General features: G+C 29.9%; 1 protein-coding gene across 1 annotated transcript; it reads left to right on the top strand.

The window, feature by feature from the left end:
- Positions 1 to 260: 260 nt before the first annotated feature.
- Positions 261 to 21756, top strand: LOC111640104. The gene is made up of 5 exons (XM_023386104.1): positions 261 to 475; positions 2892 to 3193; positions 3336 to 3622; positions 11050 to 11124; positions 21661 to 21756. The coding sequence occupies exons 1-5, from the start codon at positions 261 to 263 to the stop codon at positions 21754 to 21756; spliced, it is 975 nt and encodes a 324-aa protein (XP_023241872.1).
- The last annotated feature ends 209 nt before the right edge of the window (positions 21757 to 21965 follow it).

The raw sequence follows: 21965 nt of genomic DNA, 5'->3' as shown, positions 1-21965 counted from the left end.
AGAATCGGTAAACAGAACGTAAGTAGAGGCATTATCTCTATTTTTCTTCATATTGTGAGGTTCCAAAAACGGGTCGAAATTTAAATTTATAGTTACCAAATTTATTATAAAATTTATTAAGTCGAGAAAATTTTCATTGTTAAATCAGACCAAAGGTCGTGTAAGTTGTGCAGGATATATGAGACAGAGACGAAAGAAAAAAACTATTAATGTCAAACAAATGCAATGTGAAGACGAATGATGTAATAGATCATAAGGGAATGTCGACCAAAAGAAGTAGAACTTTAACAGAATGCTCGTATACCAATGGTCAGAATTTAGAAAATCAGGAAATCAGGTTGACAGTCAAAGGGACATCACATCAGGCTGTTGAAATTCTAAAACGTCAGAGGAAAGACAATAATGAAGTAAAATATGAGTGCAGGTTTCAAAGTTTCATGAACACTTCCTGGTCAGAGTCGACGGATAGTGTCAGGTAGATTCTTTGAAGTGAACCTTTCTTGCGGTCCAGGTGGGTCTTGTCTTTCACCTGGAGACAGGAGAGGGACCAATCAAAAAAGAGAAAAGGGACACAGAGCCAATTAAGAAGGTAGATGAAGAGGGAGAAACACATAAAAACTCTGAATTCCAAGGTCAAGATGCAGTTTTCTATAATGCCCAACCTGTAACCCATGTCACTTCAGACTTAGACTGTGTCACTGATGCCAACCGACGGAGTCTCTCCACCTGCCTTATGAACTGATCAACGCCACTGCCCTGGATCACCTTTGATCAATGATTGAGAAAACAACATTGACGCCCAGGACGTCTGAACAACTGATTGTTTTAAAGCAAACTATTTTGCTCATAGTGTAAGTTATTTTATTGTGAGATAGCCGTGGGTACAACTCCGTTTAGGATTGTTCGTACCACTTAATCGGCACAGATTATCCGAAATCTGTCTCCAAAGTTTCGGATCGAGAGATCCGATCCTATGTCAAGACTTGTTTGACCGGGAGGGCAGTAATATTAGGTCTAAAGAGGATTGAAGACGGTAAAGTCTCTATCCGAATTTGTCAGGTTCCCGACACCAGTTTATCAGTTATTTTACATGCGGATAAACACGCGTGGGGCAATCTTATTTAGATAATAATTGAGAGACATTTCTTTATAAAATAAACAAGAGTAAATTTAATTAAACGTAAACAAATAATGGGAATACAAATACATGATAAGGAGACTACCACTACTAATTATAGTCTATAAGTCGTGCGAGATAGGGACTTATATCTAACCGATACACGATTGAGAGAGAGAGCTCATAAAATCATTTACAAACATACAACCTGATCGTTGTCTTTACTCTTCGGCTCTGTATATGAAGTATTTGTTCACTCCTCGAATTCTCTGTCTTCTTTCCTCTGGAGAGATCAACTTAACTGGGTGTATTTCTAGACTCAATCCTTCGTATATTGTATGGCTCATAGTATAGGCGTTGGCCTTTAAGAGCAAATATGTATGGAGTCCTGACTCTTCTATGTCTGTCGATGAACTCCCCGAATTCTGATAAATTCCCGCTATATCTGACGATCGGTGACCAATCATCATGCAAGATTCTTCCGTGGGAACGGATGAAAAGGGGAATATGTGAGGGGTAAACATTTCCCATCAAAACGAGGTTTTTCGCAGATAAGGGAAAAACAGAGGATGTACTAACTTCCCTCGAAGGAAGTAACATCTGTTATCTATTTTTCCCACGTTTGAAAACGTTAATTTCTCACCAAAATGAAATAATATTTTATGACAGTATTAAACATTATTAATAAAATTACTGTTTTAGATCCAGGGGCCTTTCAGATCTCACATTATGTTAAAATAAATGGTTTTTGTTAGACACTTGTCATCTTTGTCTCCTCTGCCACCACCATATACGAAAGGACCCTAGACCATTACTGATGTGCCTAAAACTGGTTGCCCCTAAAAGTCGGCTTCTTACAATATTTGCTACTTGCTTTATATTATTTACTTAAAAATTAATTTATAAATCCAAACATTAAAACTTGATATTTAGCATTTTATATATCCTATATGTCTTTTTTCTTGGTATGAGTGAAGAATTGAATATTCACCCTCCTTTGGCCCACTCCTGTTGTCTGTGCCAAATATGGATGTTGTTGCAGGGGATGACCTATCCATTCGCAAGTTATAGGGAAAAGAAGTTGTGACACATTTTATGGTTGGAGAATTATGTAAATTGAAATTTTAATCCTCTCCTTTTGGCTTGCCTCTTCAGTTGATCATGCTACGTATAGAAAACAATGTTGCAAGGAGATTGAATCACTCTTCTTCAGTTTTGGGAAAAATATCTCCAACATTGTTTTCTATATGTAGCATGATCAACTGAAGGGGTGAGTGAAAGGGGATATAAGTTTCAATGTACAGACTTCTCCAACCCTAAAATGTATTGCAACTTCTTTATAAGTCAAGAATTAGTTCCTCTTGCAACATTGTTTTCTATATCTGGCATGAATGATAGAAAGGGCTGAAAGAGGGAGTTAGAATTCACTTTACAGAATTTTCTATTTGTACAAAGAATTTGGTTTTTTTGATGTTGCTTAGTATGCATTTCTGTGATGAAGAATACAATTTCATGATTCACGTAAGTTGTAGTTTACTTTTAACATGATGTTATGGAATCTCACAAAATTTTTTATTTCTGGAGTCAACTCTTCAGAAGTTAGAAAGCCTATATACAGTACCAAATTTATCAATTTTATTAAAATTCTTGTTTCTCATAATTAAAAAAATAAGTTTTTATTATGTTATTTTATTATTATTATTATTTCATATTTTTATATGTTTTATGCTTTTTTTATAACAATTAATTTTACAGTTTTTTTTTATTTTAAAAGTTCTGAGCTTATGGAAGACACCGTTGAAGATATTTTTGCAAAATTGAATAATTTTGAAAAAGAATCACATAAGTTACTCACAGATTTTACTTATAAACAAGATTCTATAGAATCACTGATTTTAGTTTCAGAGAAGATAGTGATATGTTTTAAAGATAAATTACTTAATGCATGGACAGTAAAGATTCTATATAAAGAACAGTTTGGACACGAAAAAATATGTTTCACTGTTGACTGGGATAATTATCCTTCTAATGAAAATATTGAAGATCTACTGCTTCTTGATCCTTTTGAAAAGAAATGTAAATAATCTTTTTTACTGAAATTAAAATTGTAATTGCAATTCTAATTCTGAATAACGTAATAATTTATATATTTTGATTAATATTCAATAAGTAAAAGTAAATTATACTACTTATGTTAATTGAAATTTTTATTTAATAGCTTTTCCACTTCATCATAGACCAATGCTTCTCAGTATTGTACATAGTGAAGATATTTCCACTAGTGAAACAACTTGTAGTTTGCAGAAACATCTATTTATTTCTTTATTTGGTAGTTCAACATTTTTGGCTTCTCAGGATGTTATTCTTTTGGGCTTACCTGATGGAAGAGTCGTGTGGAAAAACATTTGTTCAGTTTCAAATGAAGCTAAAGCACATCTTTTATGTAAATTAAATCAACCAATAATTGGATTATTTTGTACAAAGTTGCATTTACAAAAAGGTAGTGTAAAAATTATTTTCCTTTCTTTCTTAAACAAATCACAGTTTGTCTTCAGTTATTAAAATTAAGAGAAAGTGATTAAACCTTATGATTAATTTTTTTTGCTAAAAATACATATCATAACTTCAAATATGCTTATTAATTTAAAATAATTGGGCTGCAATTTGAAAAATTGTGGATCTATAAATTCCCACTGTCTTCCGTCTGCCCATCTATCTTAGAATGGAGTTAAATATATGAAAGCGCCAAGACCAGATATGGAAACTTTAGGGACAGGAAGCCCCGATTAACTATATATGAACGTCTGGTGCAAACTGGAAGTTGCATATACAGTGATACCTTGGTTTTCATCAATAATCTGTCTGAAAGCAATTGGTGAAACCGAGGCAATTATTTCCATATGAATCAATGTAAATCCAATTAATTCATTCTAGACACTCCAAAATACATACCAAAAACACATTTTATAGAGAACAAATATAGTGTTTAATACTAAAAACAATAAGAAATTAATATAAAATAAATACAAAAGACTAATGTAAAGAATAAATGAACATTTAACATGGCATAATTATATTAAACCAGTGTTTGTAAAAATAAAAAAAACTGTGAAAACTGCATAATATAACTCTAGCTCCAGTCTTTATTAATACGAGGTCTGTTCAAAAAATAAGCAGACTTTTTCAATTGGGCAAAAATGGAGTGTCCTAGAGTCGTGAAGTTGACAACAGTATGTAGGACTGCTGGCTCTGGAAACTTTCATTGGTCCCATGATGGAGCTAAAAGGAAATGAAAGCAATGGAATTGTTTGGCTAGATGCATTAGGCTTGGGGTAATGCTAACCAATGAGAAACAATGCCACACTAAGCAGGAAAATGCATGGGTCACCCTTTGTTTTCGCAAAATTAGCAGCAAGGTCATGTGAGCACACCTTCGAAATCCGAGGCAACCGACAAAAACCAAGACAAATATTTTGCTGAAAAAAATCAATGAAAACTGAGATATTACTGTATTTTAAATTAAATCAATTAAAATTGCATAAAATGGGTTTTTCCCATTACATAAATAAATTAATGGTATTTATAGATATGTTCAGTTGAATTGGGTAAAACCCATTTTCTGCAGTTGCGGGTGTTGACAGCATCATGCAAATGGAAATGAGCCTCATCTGTTTTATGGACAACCTTACTGCAGTCCAGATTAAGAACTGCAATACAAAGGTCTGTCTGGCATCTGACTCAAAAAGAAAAAGTTGAATTTGCAACATCTTGTAAAGGTAGAAGTGCATAATGTTCCACAAAATTTTGTGAACTATTGAGGAAGGTTTATCTAATGACTGTACAATGTAACAAACATTACTGGTTCCATGCACATTTGATATGCTGTCTTCAACCAATGCTGCAATATATCTTCTATCAACTCTTCATGAACAGGCTTTTGATTCATTCCATTTAATGAACCTGTTTCTTTGGATTCAAAATTCATTTGAAATGAAACTCATTTAATAAGTAAAGCACTCTTTGAGCTATGGTTTACAAAAAAGCTGGTTCAATCACTGTCACAACGCATCTCCATATATACCTGGAAGCATTACTACTACTAAAAATCTGAGGCAATAAATTTACCCAGCATTTGGCCAACATTGCTTGGCTAGACATGCAAACTTTTTTCTGCTTTGTTAATTGCTCAGTCAATAATATGCAAACAAAGAAAATTATAAAATCTTGTGTAGTCTCTGCATTGTTCAAACTGCAAAAAAATCACATGACAAGCTAGGACTGCAAGTATGCTATAAGATCCTCCAGAAACAACTATATAAATGAAACAGCTATATAGCAAATTGCTCAGAAATTGTGTTTGAACAAATTACTGTCAGAACCTTCCTTGGACACTATGAAGAAACTAGTTCTATTTCACCTGGATGCAGTAATGGCTCATTGCCAATGGCTACTGTCAGGGAAGATTGAATTTTGCTTCAGCTTGTCATGAAATACTGACCTGTTATATTTGTGGAAGTTGCAGAACTATGGAGTGAATGAATAGGCCAACCTGTAACTCAACAAGCTGTTAGCAACAGGTTAAAGTTCTTACATAATAAGGGTATACAAGAGTAAGTGAAAATCTATATTGGCATTAGTTCAGCAAAAGAAACAGTTTGGATGGGCTAGGACCAACTGTCTTGGACTAGAGCTTAATGGCTATCCTGTAATGCAAGATTTTACTTTATGATGTATAATGTATAATGCAAGATTTGTAATGATGTATAGAGATTTGCAAGATGTATGCAAGATTTGCATGATGTATAATGCAAGATTTTAATTTATGACTTATAACAGTGATAATGAAAAATCTGTGAAAAAAAGATAAGTATTTCAGTTTCCATAGGAGTGACTGATGATTCTCTTGATAGTAATGAAATGCCATTCTGGGTTAATATAATCAAGTATATTTTATATAAAATAATAGTATATTTTAAATTATTATTTAGAGGCAGGAGTTGGAGATGGGCTTTCTAAAATTCTATAAATCCAAGTCAGAGTCAAAGGCTTTGTCTACCAACTCTACATACAGCATTTAGTAATATGAAGTATATATATATATTAAAATGGACTTCTGCCATGGTCACTGACCAATCATGTTAGGCCATGGTATATGACAAATATTAAAATATATTCAAGCATTAATATTTTTACAAAAATATTTGAACAATGTAACATTCATTGCATTCATGATGCAATTTGATGTTAGAACTCTTGCATCAGACTGCTAAGCCAGCTGTACCTGGTGTCAGTTTATTATTACTGACTTCTTTTTTGTTAATTTTGGTTATTTTAGCTTATTGTTTTTATTTTCAATAAAAAATCTGTATCCTGTAAATAAAATGCTTGTTTGAACTTTATCCTGTACTTTTCTGTGACAATATACAGTATTAGTATATGATATTGAACTTTATAAATACAATCAGTCTAATTATTAACTCATTCATAGTTGTAGTAATGCTGCACTGAACTTTTTTACCATCACCAATTTACATACTAAACACAACAATTAACATCTAAATGCTAATTCCAGCACTGAATGAACAGAAAATTTTAATGCTCGAACGTTTTCGGCCGTCTTTTAGAGGCCCTCTTCAGGATGAAGAGGGCGTCTAAAAAAACAGTTCTATCATTTGAAAACTTCAAATACAGCCGTGTTCCAAATTTTTAAATATTTAAATGATGTATCGTTTAAATATTTACATACTGTTGTTTAATTCTTTGTGACTTCCTGCCCATGTAGATGTGCTTTTGGTGTAATAAGAGTTAGTTCTTTATTTTTTTAAGGATGTTGAACAAACATTTGGAGCTATTCCAGCAAGGAAAGCGTCAATGTGAAATTGTTTATTTGCTCAGTGTTCCCAAAATGACAGTCTCAGATGCGGTTCAGCAATTCAAGGAGCTTGGCCATGATGGTGACCATCCCGGACGTGTAAGAAAGCTCACCATCAACACATCTAGTAACCACAAGATCATCAAAAAGTGAGTTGACTGAAATGCGAAGACCTCCTTGAGAAAAATTGCTCGTGAGATCAGAATCAATTGCAAATTGGTGTGGTTAATGGTGAAAAAGGAACTCAGACTCAAGCCCTACAAGTTCCAAAAGGTTCAGCTTCTCATCAATGAAAACAAATGCATGCGACTCCAAAGATGCCGTCAATTCAAGCATCGGGCCACAGGTCAACAATGGGAGCACATTCTCTTCACAGACAAGAAGCTTTTCTCCGTACAACAGGTGCACAACCATCAAAATGACAGGAACTGGTCCGAGAGGCTCCCTGATGCTCAAACATCACCAAAATCCAATGTTTGGGCCAGAATTTGTGCAAGCGGCAAGACACCCCTTGTTTTCGTCGATCAAGGGGCCAAAATCAATCTAGACATGTACCGCCGTGACATTTTTGAGGAGGCCATGGTACTTCCGTGGGCTCAGCAACATTTTGGATGTTTCAGCAGAACTCAGTGCCGGCACACAGGACAAAGAAGACTCAGGAGTGGTGCAAGGCTCATTTTCCTGATTTCATCTCGTCTGCAGAATGGCCACCGTACTCACCAGATCTGAACCCGATGGACTGCAGTGTATGGTTCATTTTGGAGGCTAGGGCCTGCGCCAAACACCACAAAAATTGCTCAAAATGGCATTCTTTTGCCTTGATGCAGAGCCCAAACAGTTGTCCCACTCCCAGCAATCCGGCTGGGAGTGTGACAACTGTTTGGGGCTCTACATCAAGGCAAAAGAAGGCCACTTTGAAACTGGCTGAATATCTGATTAATACGTAAAATATTGTCAATGCTATCTGCTGTTGTTTTGCTAATTTTCATTTCTTTAATAAATTTACGATGCAAAAAAACTTGTACGGGTTAATTATTGTCACCCTGTAATTATGGATATTTTTATATATCACTCATCACAGCAGAAATTGGTTGTATCTAATATCAAAAAACCACAACATCCAAAAACTGGCAAATAAACACTAAAATTTACTTATACTAACATTTTTATTTATTTTTCTTGGGTGTTATGGTTTTTGTGATCTTTTCTATATAGAAGCTATTTTTAATAATATATATTCATAATACAAATGTTATATCTTATTCCTGTCAAGAAATAAATTGCTCATTCTGTAAGGTTGAATTAAAATCTGAATGCCATTGAATTACAATCAAATTAATTTATTTACAATTTACTATTAATAAGAAGTTACACATAATAATTGTTTTATATTACAGATAAATATTTTGTTTGATAAAATGAAAGTTGTTTAAATTTTTATAGACATGATACAAAATTGAATTTAAAAACAAACATACTTATGTATATAAAGAAATTTGATCTGTTTCTCTCTGTTGTTAAAGAAAAATTTATTAAAATATGTTAGTTATATGAACCTCTAGATGGTTTGAAATATAAATATACCAAACACATATCTTTGTTGTTTCAATACAAAATATTAATTTATGTTTTAATTTAATTTTTAAAACTGATAAAATGTTATTTAAAATATATAAAGATTTCTAATGACTAATCTTATTCATCAGTTCCTTTCAAAAATTAGTAATTATATGAAAATTGTTATTTTTTTTATGTTTAAATCTATTATTAAAATATAATTATAATGTTTAAAAATAAGCATTAATGCCTTTATAATATATATATATATATATATATATATATATATATTATAATTGCATTAAGATAATAAAATTTTTGTAATAAATTTGAAGATATGTAACACAGAAAAGAATTAATTATTGATTTAACTGATTTTATTTAAAAGATATTGTACAGTCCATTAAAGGACTGTACAATATCTTTAATTAAGTTTAAATAATTAATGTGATTTATTTTCTGTTGATTATCTTTATTTTTAATGCAACTTTCTTTATTTCTAAAACTAATTTTTTTTTATTTCTTATTTAAATATATAATATTTATGTTATCAAAAATTTATTTTATTTTAACTTCAGTATTTGATCAATTCTTATTTATTTATATTAATTAAAATTTTGCTTTAAAAGTATTTAATTGTTTAAATCATTTAAATATCTATAAATTAATAATTTTATTTCAATTTAAAAATAATAAAAATGCCTTTATAATTAATATAACATTTATGAATTTATATTTTTTTTAAATTGTGTTTTTTTTTCAAAATTAAATTTCATTGATATATAAACAAATATATTTAATATTTTTTAATAAATATACATCGTTTTTATTTTAATTCCAATTAAATATCATTAAAATTGAATCAAATAATCATTTATGTGTTTAATAATTGCTATATAGGACCATGTTGTTTGGCATGAAGCTACAACATTATATGTTGTAGCTTCATGCCAAACAGCATGGCCCTATATAGCAATTATTAAACATATAATGTTGTAGCTTCAAATACGTAAATATACATAAATATATGTACGTAAATATGAACATAAATTCTGGCAATAGATTAAAGGACACATAAACATGATTAATGCTACCATTCTCCAACTTTCACTTCATCCGTCCCACCCCACAAAAAAGTAAAGTTTAATGAGTTTTTAGTTAACAGCTTCGGTGCCCCGAGATCTGGGGTCTTGGATCTCTCTCATGTGCTTANGTCCATTCGTACGTTGGTGGTGGCGGAGGAGACAAAGATGACAAGTATTTTACAGTGAAAATCGTTTATTAGAACAGGAAGATGCTTACACATTTGAGATGGTTGGAAATGGCTTATCTACAGTATTTTCTCCCGGCACTGAGGAGTGGTATATCGCTGGTCTTACGATAGTGCAAGCTGATCAGTCGTAGCCCCAATGCGGATGAGATGGGTTCACTTGGTCACAGAAGCGATGGTAGGTGACAGAGCTGCAACGACTGGTGCAGTCCGTGAGGCACAACACAAATTTTGGCGGGCATGACTTCAGGTTTAATTCAGATGAAGATGACACAGATTAATCGCCATAGAATTTTTAGGAAAACTGCATTTTGACCTTGGGATTCGGGGTTTTTATAGTATTTCTTCCTTGAATCTCACCTTACGATTAGTCCTGTGTCCCATTCCTCACTTCCCGATTGTTTTCTTCTTTGTCTCCAGGTGAAAACTGAAACCAGATCAGGTCACGAGAAAGGTTTGTTGTGAGGCATTTATTTGACATCCGTTCATCGACTCTGATCAGAGATTGTTGATAAACCTATAAACCTTTCGCTCATAATTTAGCCTATTGTTTCTGCTATCTGTCATTTTAGAACTTTAATGATTGTACGCGATGTTTTTATACATGTCAAATTGTTCCCCTTTTCCAAAAATTTAACCTAGATTGACTGTTTATGACCGCTTCTGTCAGAGTTTCATCTTCCCCACAGACATTCCACCTGATCCACCTGATCCATTACGTCATATGTTTTCGTGTCACATTTGTTTTGACAACTACAGTAAAGTTTTTTCCTTACTTTTCCCTGAACTTTGGTCTGACTTAATAATAGTGTTTTCGCTTTTAACATGTGGATATTAAATTATATTTGGTTGATGCAAAAGTTTGTCCCATTGTTTTTGAAAAGAATCAAAGAAAACCCATTTTACGAATAAAATTACAAAAATACTAACGGCTAGAACGGATTAATTGTATTTGCATTAATTTCTATGGGAAAAATTGCTTCGGTTAATGAACGGATTTGTGGAACGGATTACGTTCATTAACCAGGGTTCCACTGTATATATATTAATATATCTGTAAATTTAGATATGAAACAATAAACATTTGAATATTAGATTTAAAAAATCATTGTTTTTAGATATATGAATAAGCCATAGGAATGTTATATATATTAAAAAATATGATGTATCATAAGGAAACATATCTTTCATAATAATATTTCCAATACTATAATTTTAAATGTTTTTTCTTAGGCTTTATTTAGAAGATTGGTTTCTACAAAGAAAGGAAAACAAGAATTTACAGAAATACAAAAAGGACGATTACAGGTATTTTAAGTCAATATGATTTGATTTTTTTTATATTTAAGAATTAAAACTGAATTTTACTGTTTTTTTGCTAATTATAAATATCAAACAAATAACTTTAAGCATTAGTCTTTCTTGCAAATAAAAATGCATATATGCATTTTTATAAATCTGTTCTTGAGCTACAAAGTACAGCTCTCCCTTGATAGTCCAACAGGTATGGGACCAAAGGGGTGTTGGATTACCAAAAGTGTCCGGATTACTGAAAATAATTACATATTTGCATTGTTTTGCTAGCATAGCTTACAATATTCCCTACTTCAACTGTTGGAACAGAACTGCTCACAGAAAACACACGAAATGTGTGTCGTTGTGTAAGAATTGGATGGGGATATTACGTCGCGACATGCTTCTGTGCAAGCAGACACGTAACGGAGACGGGCACTTTGACGGGAAGTGTGTCGGACTACTGAGCATGTCGGATTAAAAAACGTCGGACTATCAAGGGAGAGCTGTATTAAAGATATTTAATATGTAATAAATAGAAAAATTGTTTTTAAAATAATGAATATATTAAATTAGTTATATCTAAACCATTTAATATTTAAAGGCTAACTTATTGAAAAGTTAATATTTCACAATATATACCCAAAATATCATTGTATTGAGTGAAAACATTTTCTTTCAAGAGGCTTCAAAAATAGTAATATTATATAGAAAGAAAAGTAAACAGATTTTTTAATATCATTATTTTTGTTTCTTAATTTTAATTCACTTTTTCTTCTGGAAATTAATATCTGGCTTCAGTTCTTGAGGATATTTTTTTAAATTTAATTAAACACAGTAAATTTTGTCTTGGAAGAAGAGAATTGGCCCTGAGTATGAAGTCCAGGTAGCATACATTTTGTCTTGTTTTGGTAATCCAAAAATGTTTTGTATATCTATGCTTCTGAATAATTTATAATTTTTCATAATTAATTTGTTTTAATCATTTTATATGATTAAAACAATTTTTATTTATATTTTATTTATATGATTATATTTACATATTTAAAAACTTTGTGTTTTACATGTCTAGTAAAATAATTTTTGTATAATAAGAAATTTTGATGTTATATATCATCTGATAAACGCTGAAGATCTGGAAGGTGATACTGTTTGTCAAGGTAAGGATTAATTAAAAAGTTTTACTTTTATATAACTCATTCTTTGATCCATAGTTACACATCATCAAGTTAGTGGATGACTTTGGTATACTGTATTGCGCAACTTTATCACCTGCTGCTGAGATGTATAAGATTGATGACCACTCGCTTTATACCGACACTCCTACATTCTCCGCTACAATCCTTATCTAGAAGCTGATTGATTACTTCATCGCGGAAACCAACCTCGGTTTAACGGATGCATACGTCGACAGACAAGATACTTCAATATATTGTCATTGTATGGAATATTAGTATAGTCAAATATTACAAAAAAAAAAAAAACATAAGATAAGAGGTTCCAGGATATAAATTGTTTTTAATATAGATGTATTTTAGTCTACATTCTGCTAAATTTTTAACATCCTTTGAAGAATTTGAGTTAAGCTACATATGCAATAACTAAATACAATCAAACCTTTGAACTATAGCCACCGACAGGAACATAAAAATGGCCATTGTTTGAAGGTTATGCATTTTTGTTCCAAAAAATAAAAAATAAAAGTTCTTGAAAAATAGCTACTGTGTAGGCCGTTATTGAAGTTTCGGCTGTACAGTATTATAGTCAGATTTGATTATGTAATGGAATTGTTGAATACATTAATCAAATTGAAAATTCTTAATTTTCTAGATAACATTTAAGTTATCCGTGCGCATCGTAAAAAGAATGGTTATATTATTTATTTTAAAATAAATTTTTCATTGAATATCAAAGCTTACGTGGTTTGTAAGAAAATAAATTTAGATTTAACAAAGAATGATTGATGTTTTAAGTTATTTCGTGAGAAAGAAGCGGTTTCATATTTTAATCTGACAGTCTTTTTTTTTATATGTTGTGACTTGATTCAATCTATTAACAGTTTTCTCGTTTTATGTACTATATACATATAACGTGGATTAAAAGTATACATATAAGATTAAATGCATATTAGTATATTAGTCAATTTTGAGTTTTAAAGTAGATTTATTGAATTAGAAAATGATTTTTAAAATATAATTCCTTTCTTAATTATTTTATATAGAAATTTGAAAAAAATAGTTTATGTTCTAAGCAGAACTGTTATCCAAGATATACAATTCTTGTGTTTTTGACTGAGTTTTGTATACTGCTTTTTCGTGAAAATTTAAAATTTGGAGGATTTATTATTAGTAAGAACAATCTTTTAAAATGCTGACTTTTCTATGCATAATTTTATATTTTATTCTTTGCTATTTATTTTTAATACATAGTTTTTACGTATTAAACACGCAGTTTTCAAAAATAACTTTCTCCTCTACATAATTTAGAATTTAGAAAGGGCTGACACTCGGTAAGTCTTTTCTGCGTCAGAAAAATTTGTTAAAATGTAATAAATGTCTTAAGTTTCTTTGGCAGTTTTTGTGTCATAGAATAGAAATCATGATAAAAATTAAATATATGCTAAAGTTTACCTTATATTATTTTCAATTTTTAGATAGGTTAACTTATCTAGCTTATACTTTCTGCCCAAGTTTACTAGTACAACTCTGGTTCTAACAAACTTAATAGTATATTAAAACACTTTTAAGGAAATAATACTTGATTTAGCAGGTGGTAAATTCGTTTTCTGATATAAATTGTGTAACATAAATTATGACTCATTGTTGTCTCCTCAAGTAACATACAATACTGTACAGTCTGTTTCCGTCTACAAGTATAACAGGTGGTGATTTCTTATTCTATTTTATGATTTAAACAATGTTCAGATTGTTCATACCAAAATTGATTAAACTTTTTTTTTTTTAGTAGAAATGCAATCTATTGTATATCGGTTGTTTTCTCGAAAAACTCATTTATTATTTTTTCAAAGTGTATTAAGAGCCAACTTAAACAAACTGTTTGTTTTAGGAAACGAAAATTTTTACTTTTAGTAGAAACCTAGCAACAAATATAATTAGACTCATAAAATATTGAAGTTTGAAGGAGTAGAATAAAAATCAAATAAACATATTCCTTGCCGATACTGAAGCTTGGACTGTTTTATATTCATTAAAAATTTACATTGAAGGAATGCATTTTCTAAATAATCGTGCGAAGAAAATACGCTAAGTTGCATCAAATCTTACAAGAATTCAAGAAATATAGGTAACATTATTTCTTTTTTTTCCCCTTAATTGAAGATGTATTGCCTGAAAGAGATATACTGAAGCTAAGCGATAACAATAGCTGAATAAGCAAAAATCCACACACCTCTAACATAAAACTGCAATTTCTTTTGACGTCTTCATAGTCTTGATATTTATCAGAATCCATTATTTTTATTGATAGTCGCTATATTTTGTAATAGAATGGCAACAAAAAATTTATAAATGATTCAAGTAATTGTTTTTCAATTTTTTAGCACAAATTTATATATATATTAATGAATAAAAACTTTAGACTTTAACATAATATTTTTTTTATTTATTCAGAAACAATATAGTCACTGTCGTGTATATACAGTAAGAACATTCAATAGAAACAATAAAATTTTCCATCTGGCTGCTTGTTCGTTGCAGTATGCTAATTATAAATTTTCTCATAGAAACTGAAGTCGTAAAAAAATAATATAAAAATTTATTCCCATATTTCTTTTTACGAAATAATTTTGCTAATGATGATCATGAAATTCGTTCGATGAATAAAAATGTATCTTGTTTGTATATCTTAATTGATTCGTTTGTTATACGAATCTATTAAGATATAATTTTCATAACTTTATTCTTTAATTTAATCTTTGATTGCAGTTTTCACGCTACATTAACGTTTAACATTCGTCTGGAAAGAAATGTCTGGAAATTTTATATTATAATTAATGAGAGTTGTTACGTAGATATTGATAGAAATGAGTTAAGGAAATAAAAGTTTTAGTCTGAAATTTAAATATTAGGTACGAATTGTGTTGTTACATTATATTTTACGCAATTGTTTTAAAATATGTTTAAAATTCTTTCTTAAATGTGGTTAATTAAGATGAAATTTTATATTTAAAAAACGAAAATTGTTTCAGAATGAATGAAAAATGCACGTAAATAGTGTCTTGATGTTAAAAATAGATTAGGGTCTTAATGTTAAAAATTTAAATGTTTGACAAAGAAATTTAGTTTTAAATGAAAATAAGAATTTATTGTTTTAATTGTAAACATATTTTTTTAATGGTTTTCTAAAATGGCAAAGATAGAATAGTATCTGTAACATTTAAATAGGAAACTTTGCAAAAAGAATTGTTTACAATGAATAATTCTTGGAATAATTTCGATTATTCTCCATGCTTTTATTACTTTTAAAATAAAGAGAATTTTTTAGAATTCTTTTGTAAAAGATGCCCAGCTTTTGTCTAAAGTAATTTTCCACGATATTTTTGTTGTTTCTAATTAAAATTATTTGTTTAATTTGAATACTTTAAACAACCATCAGTATAATTTAAAGTGGAGAAAGAATATTTCTTAAATTGCTTTTTTTCCTAGATGAATCTCAAATGCAGAAAACAAATACAGTACTTTGAAAATTATATTAATTATATATAATGTAATTTAGTCATTAATAATATTAAATAATAAATTGTATTACAGTAGAGCCTCGATTATCCGACTCAATTGGGGACTGGGGTTGGTCGGATAATTGAAAAGTCGGATAACCGAAAAGTATGAAAAAATCCATTACTAGTGTAATATATTATTATATCCCATGTAATTAGTATATTAGTATATCGCTATTAATCTACTTCGGGTTGAATTTTCATCTATATTAAGCCTAACAAAAATTTAAAAAAAAAAATAATCGTCGCTATTGTATCGTTAAAACTTAGAAAATTAAGCCTCGTTTAAATACTGGCTCCCTTTCATGGTCGAATGAGTGTTGCCAGCTAAAACACGTAAAAATAATAAAGTAGCCAAGACATAGCCAAATATTGTAGCGCCACCACATCACTAGCGGAAATTTGAAATTGGCTGACTAGGACAGTCGGTTAATCGGGGGTCGGATAATCGAGGCTCCACTGTATGTATATTTTTTACTCCATAATTGTTGTTGAAGGATATGAAATTGAATGGATGGCCGAAGTGATGAAGGCTTCAGACTGCTGCTCTGGGGATCCGGGATCGAATCCGGGCCAATAGTCCAAGTAATTTTTCTTGGGTTATCCATTCCAGATATTTCGGACCCCATCCCTTACAACCTAGCCACTGTATTGTGGGCCTGGCCGAACCCAACAAGGTCCTGAGAAGAAAGCCCTCTTAGTGACTACAGGGTGAAGAGTCAAAAATGAGAAAAAAATATGAAATATGGTTTGGTTTAATGAATACGACAAGGCAACAATTATACTATTTGTTAAGGAGGATGCCTTCCGGGAAGATTTTCTATGAGAAACTAAGCCCCTATATTTGGTGTTAGACATGTGAAGAAAACCCGGAAAACTCCATATGACTAGCGAGAATCAGCGACCAATTATTAGTGGTTTTATCCATTTGGCCAATGGTCGTCGAATATGAAATCTGAGACATAAGGTGACATTGTAATAGTAATGAAGTGAATTATGAAATTTTTAAATCAATTCTTATAACTATATATTTAGAACACAGATATTTGGAATTAAAGTTTAAAAGAAGGAAAGTTTTAATTAGCAACAAATATACAAAATATTGGTTCTGTTATCCGTAAATGTAAAGCCTGTGTAGCCAGTTATGACAATCACTTGAACAACTCTTGTAAATTTAATTTTTTTTAAGTATTAGTTGACTAAACGTAACCAAGCCCGGCTAATTTGGGGAGCGGCAAAACGAGCTTTTAAAAGTGTTCAGAAGGAGAAAAAATAACAATAATAATAAGCCGAATACAATGAAGTTCCGTAAATATACTTTACCGAGCTTCATTGTATTCGGCTTATTGTTATTATTATTTAAAGTTGTTTATAAATAGTTCATACAAGAATTCCAGAACTAAAAGTGCTCTCTATTGGCAACCGTTTTGAAATCGGGCGCCAAAAATCGGTTTTGCCTCAAGCGCAAGTTGCCATCGAACCATCCATGAACGTAATATGTCTCTAAACTAATAAATTGTTAACTGTTTTTACTGGTTGAAATAGTAAACTGATTTGAAATAAAGATTTCTCACTGTACGTTAACATTTTTACTGTAAATTGAATAATTGATCATCCCGTAAAGTTTTATCTACCAATTTTGAATTATTCTATATGTAGTAGTAGTAATAATAATAATAAATTTGCATCGTTATTTGAATATTTTATATCGGATTCTAGTTTTACTGTTATTGCTTTATTTTATATTTTAAGGTCATATGGTATTACTTTCCTGGGAGAAGGAACACGGAAAGTATGATGATCGGTCAAAAAAATTATCCCCCCATGATTTTTTCGGTTTGGAACTTTGAAACGTCGAGAAATTAAAAAAAAAATCGCGGATTTTCTGTATGAATGGATGTTTGTGTTTTGGGCACGATTTTTGTTCGCCTATTTTGAATTTTAATAACTCCAGTGTCTTTTGTCGAACATATTTTAAAATTTTGCGGGGAGGTTGGTAAATTAGCGGGATTGATGCTATTAAATTTTGGTGATTAAAGGTCAAGTGGTTGGAGAGTTAGAGGGGTGGAGTCATGTCATATCGCGAGTGGGATCGGACTTAATGAAAATTTTACTCATTAGCATTTATAATTTGTTTTTTTTTTATCTAGCTTCAGAATTAAGCCTTTTGATAGTTTATAATTAATAATATAAAATTTTTAAATAAAATATCAACAGATAGCGCCACCACAATTTTAAATTTTTCCGGGAAAGTTAAGCAATTCGTATCTGGATTTTTAAACCTGAGTTTTAAAAATTGGCCAGATAATCTATTGGCATATGTTAATATAGTTAATTACAAATCTACTTTCATCGTTTTTACGCTATCTTGTTCAATACTGATATTAAATTAATCTTATTCTATTAGGTTATTCTTAACAACTGCTGTACATGTATCCCTCGTATAACATGGTAGTTACTGAAAAAGTGCTGTGTTTTGCGAATCCATGCTATACGAAATAATGGACTAATGCAAAACAGAGGGTTACGTTCCTGAAGTTAACAAAAGTATGCTACTGTTTTTCGTTACCAAGATAAATGATATTACATCCGACAATATTTGACATAACATAAAAATTGCTTACATTTTCTTTACTGTCCAATATTAATACAACACTAATACCGGCATAAATCTAGTGTTGGAAAATTTTGTACGGAGGATTTCCCAGATTCTCAAACACCGTGTTGTACGAGCGATACCTGTATGTCCATAAGAAGTAATTTCAGTTTTCTAATTTTTATTTGTCTTTATTTTACAATAGAATACTGAATATGAGTTTGTCACAAAAATGCCAATGTTTTAATCGGACCAGAAGGAATTCGGCCTATACCGTAATGTGAACTAAAAATGTTAACTACATTTGATGTAATTTGTTGAAGCAAACATAATCACATTATGTTTTGCATAGTCCCGTAATGGCTAATGTCTATTCTTATCCATTACGAAATAAGCGAAAATTGATGTGTCATATAGGCCTATATCCAAACACGGTCAGCTTGGCATATATGGTTGAAGGATAGAGAATGATGCTCAGTCCAGGCTACCGTTCTACTACCATTTTGAGTTCATCTCCTTCCATAATATACGAAAAACAGTGCAAATAGTTATTTGAAGACGGAAAAGTAGTCCATCTGTTCTTATCACGATCGCAAACACGAATAATCTTGGTGAAAATTTTTTCATTTTCATGTCGCCATTCCGGCTTAGAACATCCTTCATTGACTTTCAAAGCGCTTTTCGTGCAAAATACATCTTGTGTTTTATTAAAAATATCTTACTCTTTTGTTTTATGTCCGATATATAGTATACAACGCAATATTTTGGAATACGTGATAACATTTTTACATAAACTTTACAGTATATATAATATAGGTCTATAAATCTAAGAAACAATTTTTGTTTCTTAGATTTATAGACTTTGTGTCTTTTGCTTTTCACCAAATATATATCTTTTGCTTTTCACCAAATATATAATATAAACATGTAGGCCTATCTAATTCCAAAAAAGTAACAAAACGAACATAGAATAAAATAATATATAAAATTCTCAATTAGACCTACCTGTGGCAGAGTGGATGAAATCACTGAACACTGATAGTTGGTGACGGGTTTTCTCCTGACCAACGGGCAGGTCATGCGGAATTTTCTGTGTTTTCTTTACGTGTTTTACGCCTAAACGGATCAGTTTCCCATAGAAAATTCTACTTGGAGACGCCCTTCTGGACGGATTACTCTTGTGTTGCATTGCCTTATTCCATTCTCAATTTGTCATTTCTGATATTTTGGAGATTTAAATCTTAGATTTAAAAAGAGCTTGAAAGATACTTTTAAATTTTCAAGTGATTTAATGATAAATTATACATGTATACTTTTAATGGCTTATTAATTAATATAAATACAATATTTAAGTAAGATGTTGCATTTAGGTTTACATTTTAATATTATTTAATAAATTTAATTTTTTAAATATGTATTTTAAAATGTTATAAAACAAAATATTCTATTTTTTTCTTCAACGTGGGTATCAGTTATAGTTCTGTTGCTATCAGCTTTAGGCTAACAGGCTAACAGACACATAAAATAGAAAGAGAAATGTTTTTTAAGCCAATGTTATCGCCTGAAACTAATGATACCCGAATAATTCGGGATACTTTTATATAGTCAAGGTATTGGTTTCAAATATTGCTATGTTATGAATTCGCTAGAAAAATAATTCATATAATAATCGCATTGAGGAACAACTAGATATTTTTAACACGTTTATTTTAAAGAAATCAAACAATATGAAAATTTTCGTAAATTGTAACATGAATCTAACGTGTGTATCTTATACTGAGCAGATATAAATGTAAAACTTAAAATATTTAGGTAATAAAACATAAACTACTGTATATTGTATGATGNACAATACTAAATATTAACAAAACATATATATATATGTATATATCTATATTATAATTATTATATTTAATTTTTGAATATTAACAATTACATCTGCTATTTCTTTTATGACAGTAGACAATAGTATTGGTGAGGTTAAGTTATATATAGTCAACTGATATACAAAAACTCTCTTTAAATAAGACACAGTTGCATTGTTCTATTCCTTGTATTCAGCACCAGTTATATCACCTGCTATAGATGACAAAAGATTTTTAAAATAAAATCTATTATATGTTTCCAATACATTAATAGAGACTGTTTCTTTAAATTGTTAATTTCCTTTTCTTAAAACAGTTTAAAATAATTATCAAATAATAATACTATAGTAAAATGGCAATTTTTAAGTATAAATAAGATTAATGTTAATAGAGAATTTAAATATGAAGTAACATTATTATTTTTTTATTATAAATAATTTGTATTCAAAAGTTTCTAACATTAAATGTGATGTGATAGGTTTATTTCTCTCATTTTTATAAACAATGTTATCCTACCATTGATAACTAATTAAAGTTACTAAATCCAATTTTGAACTATTTTATTTAATAGTTTAATTCAATTTAAAAATTATGAGTAGTTTTCTAATGTTTTAATTAATTATTTTTCAGAAATGCCTGTACACTTATATAAGTATTTTAAAATTTAAATAAAAACATATAATAATAATGCAAAGTTTTATAAACAAACATATATACTGTAATATATAAAATATTATCATCATTATTTTTGTAAGATTTAAATTGAATTGAAAAAAATGCATGATAAAATGACCCTGCTTCTAAGTTTAACACATGAAAATGCATGAGATAAATACCTTTTAAAACAAGGTCATTCAGTAAATTACTTTTTACATTTATTTATAATTAAATCATTCAATGTTTTCTACATTCCACATAAAAAGTATCATTAATGGCTATCTAAACTGGTGTATTAAATATAGAATTTTATATTATTTTATATTTTATTTCAAATAGATTTTATTCTTGAATAGATCATCAGAGTTGTTGCCAGGAAAACATTTTATTTCTCATTTACTAAAGTGCACTAGAAACAGCAAAAAAAAAAATACGTCTTTTAATTCTTGGGTGAAATTATTAAATTTTCTATTAATTTTGAAGTTCTGTAACTTTAATTAAATTTTGAGTATTTAATAAATATATTATCCACACTTGTTGATGAAATATACATAAAAGTTTTGCATATTTAATTATTTTACAAACTTTATGGTAAAATATATTAATAACATCATAATGATGAAACAGAAAAGAATATGTATTTTAATTTTAATAAATGATATATTATATACATTTATATTAAAATATTATGTATTAAGGAAGATTTAGAAGAGAATATTACAAATGTNGAAAAACAGAGAGTTACGTTCCTGAAGTTAACAAAAGTATGCTACTGTTTTTCGTTACCAAGATAAATGATATTACATCCGACAATATTTGACATAACATAAAAATTGCTTACATTTTCTTTACTGTCCAATATTAATACAACACTAATACCGGCATAAATCTAGTGTTGGAAAATTTTGTACGGAGGATTTCCCAGATTCTCAAACACCGTGTTGTACGAGCGATACCTGTATGTCCATAAGAAGTAATTTCAGTTTTCTAATTTTTATTTGTC

This window comes from Centruroides sculpturatus, unplaced genomic scaffold (assembly GCF_000671375.1).
Source record: "Centruroides sculpturatus isolate CEXI.00-Female unplaced genomic scaffold, Cexi_2.0 scaffold1371, whole genome shotgun sequence".
NCBI lineage: Eukaryota > Metazoa > Arthropoda > Arachnida > Scorpiones > Buthidae > Centruroides > Centruroides sculpturatus.
This window is presented reverse-complemented; position numbering and strand designations above follow the sequence as displayed.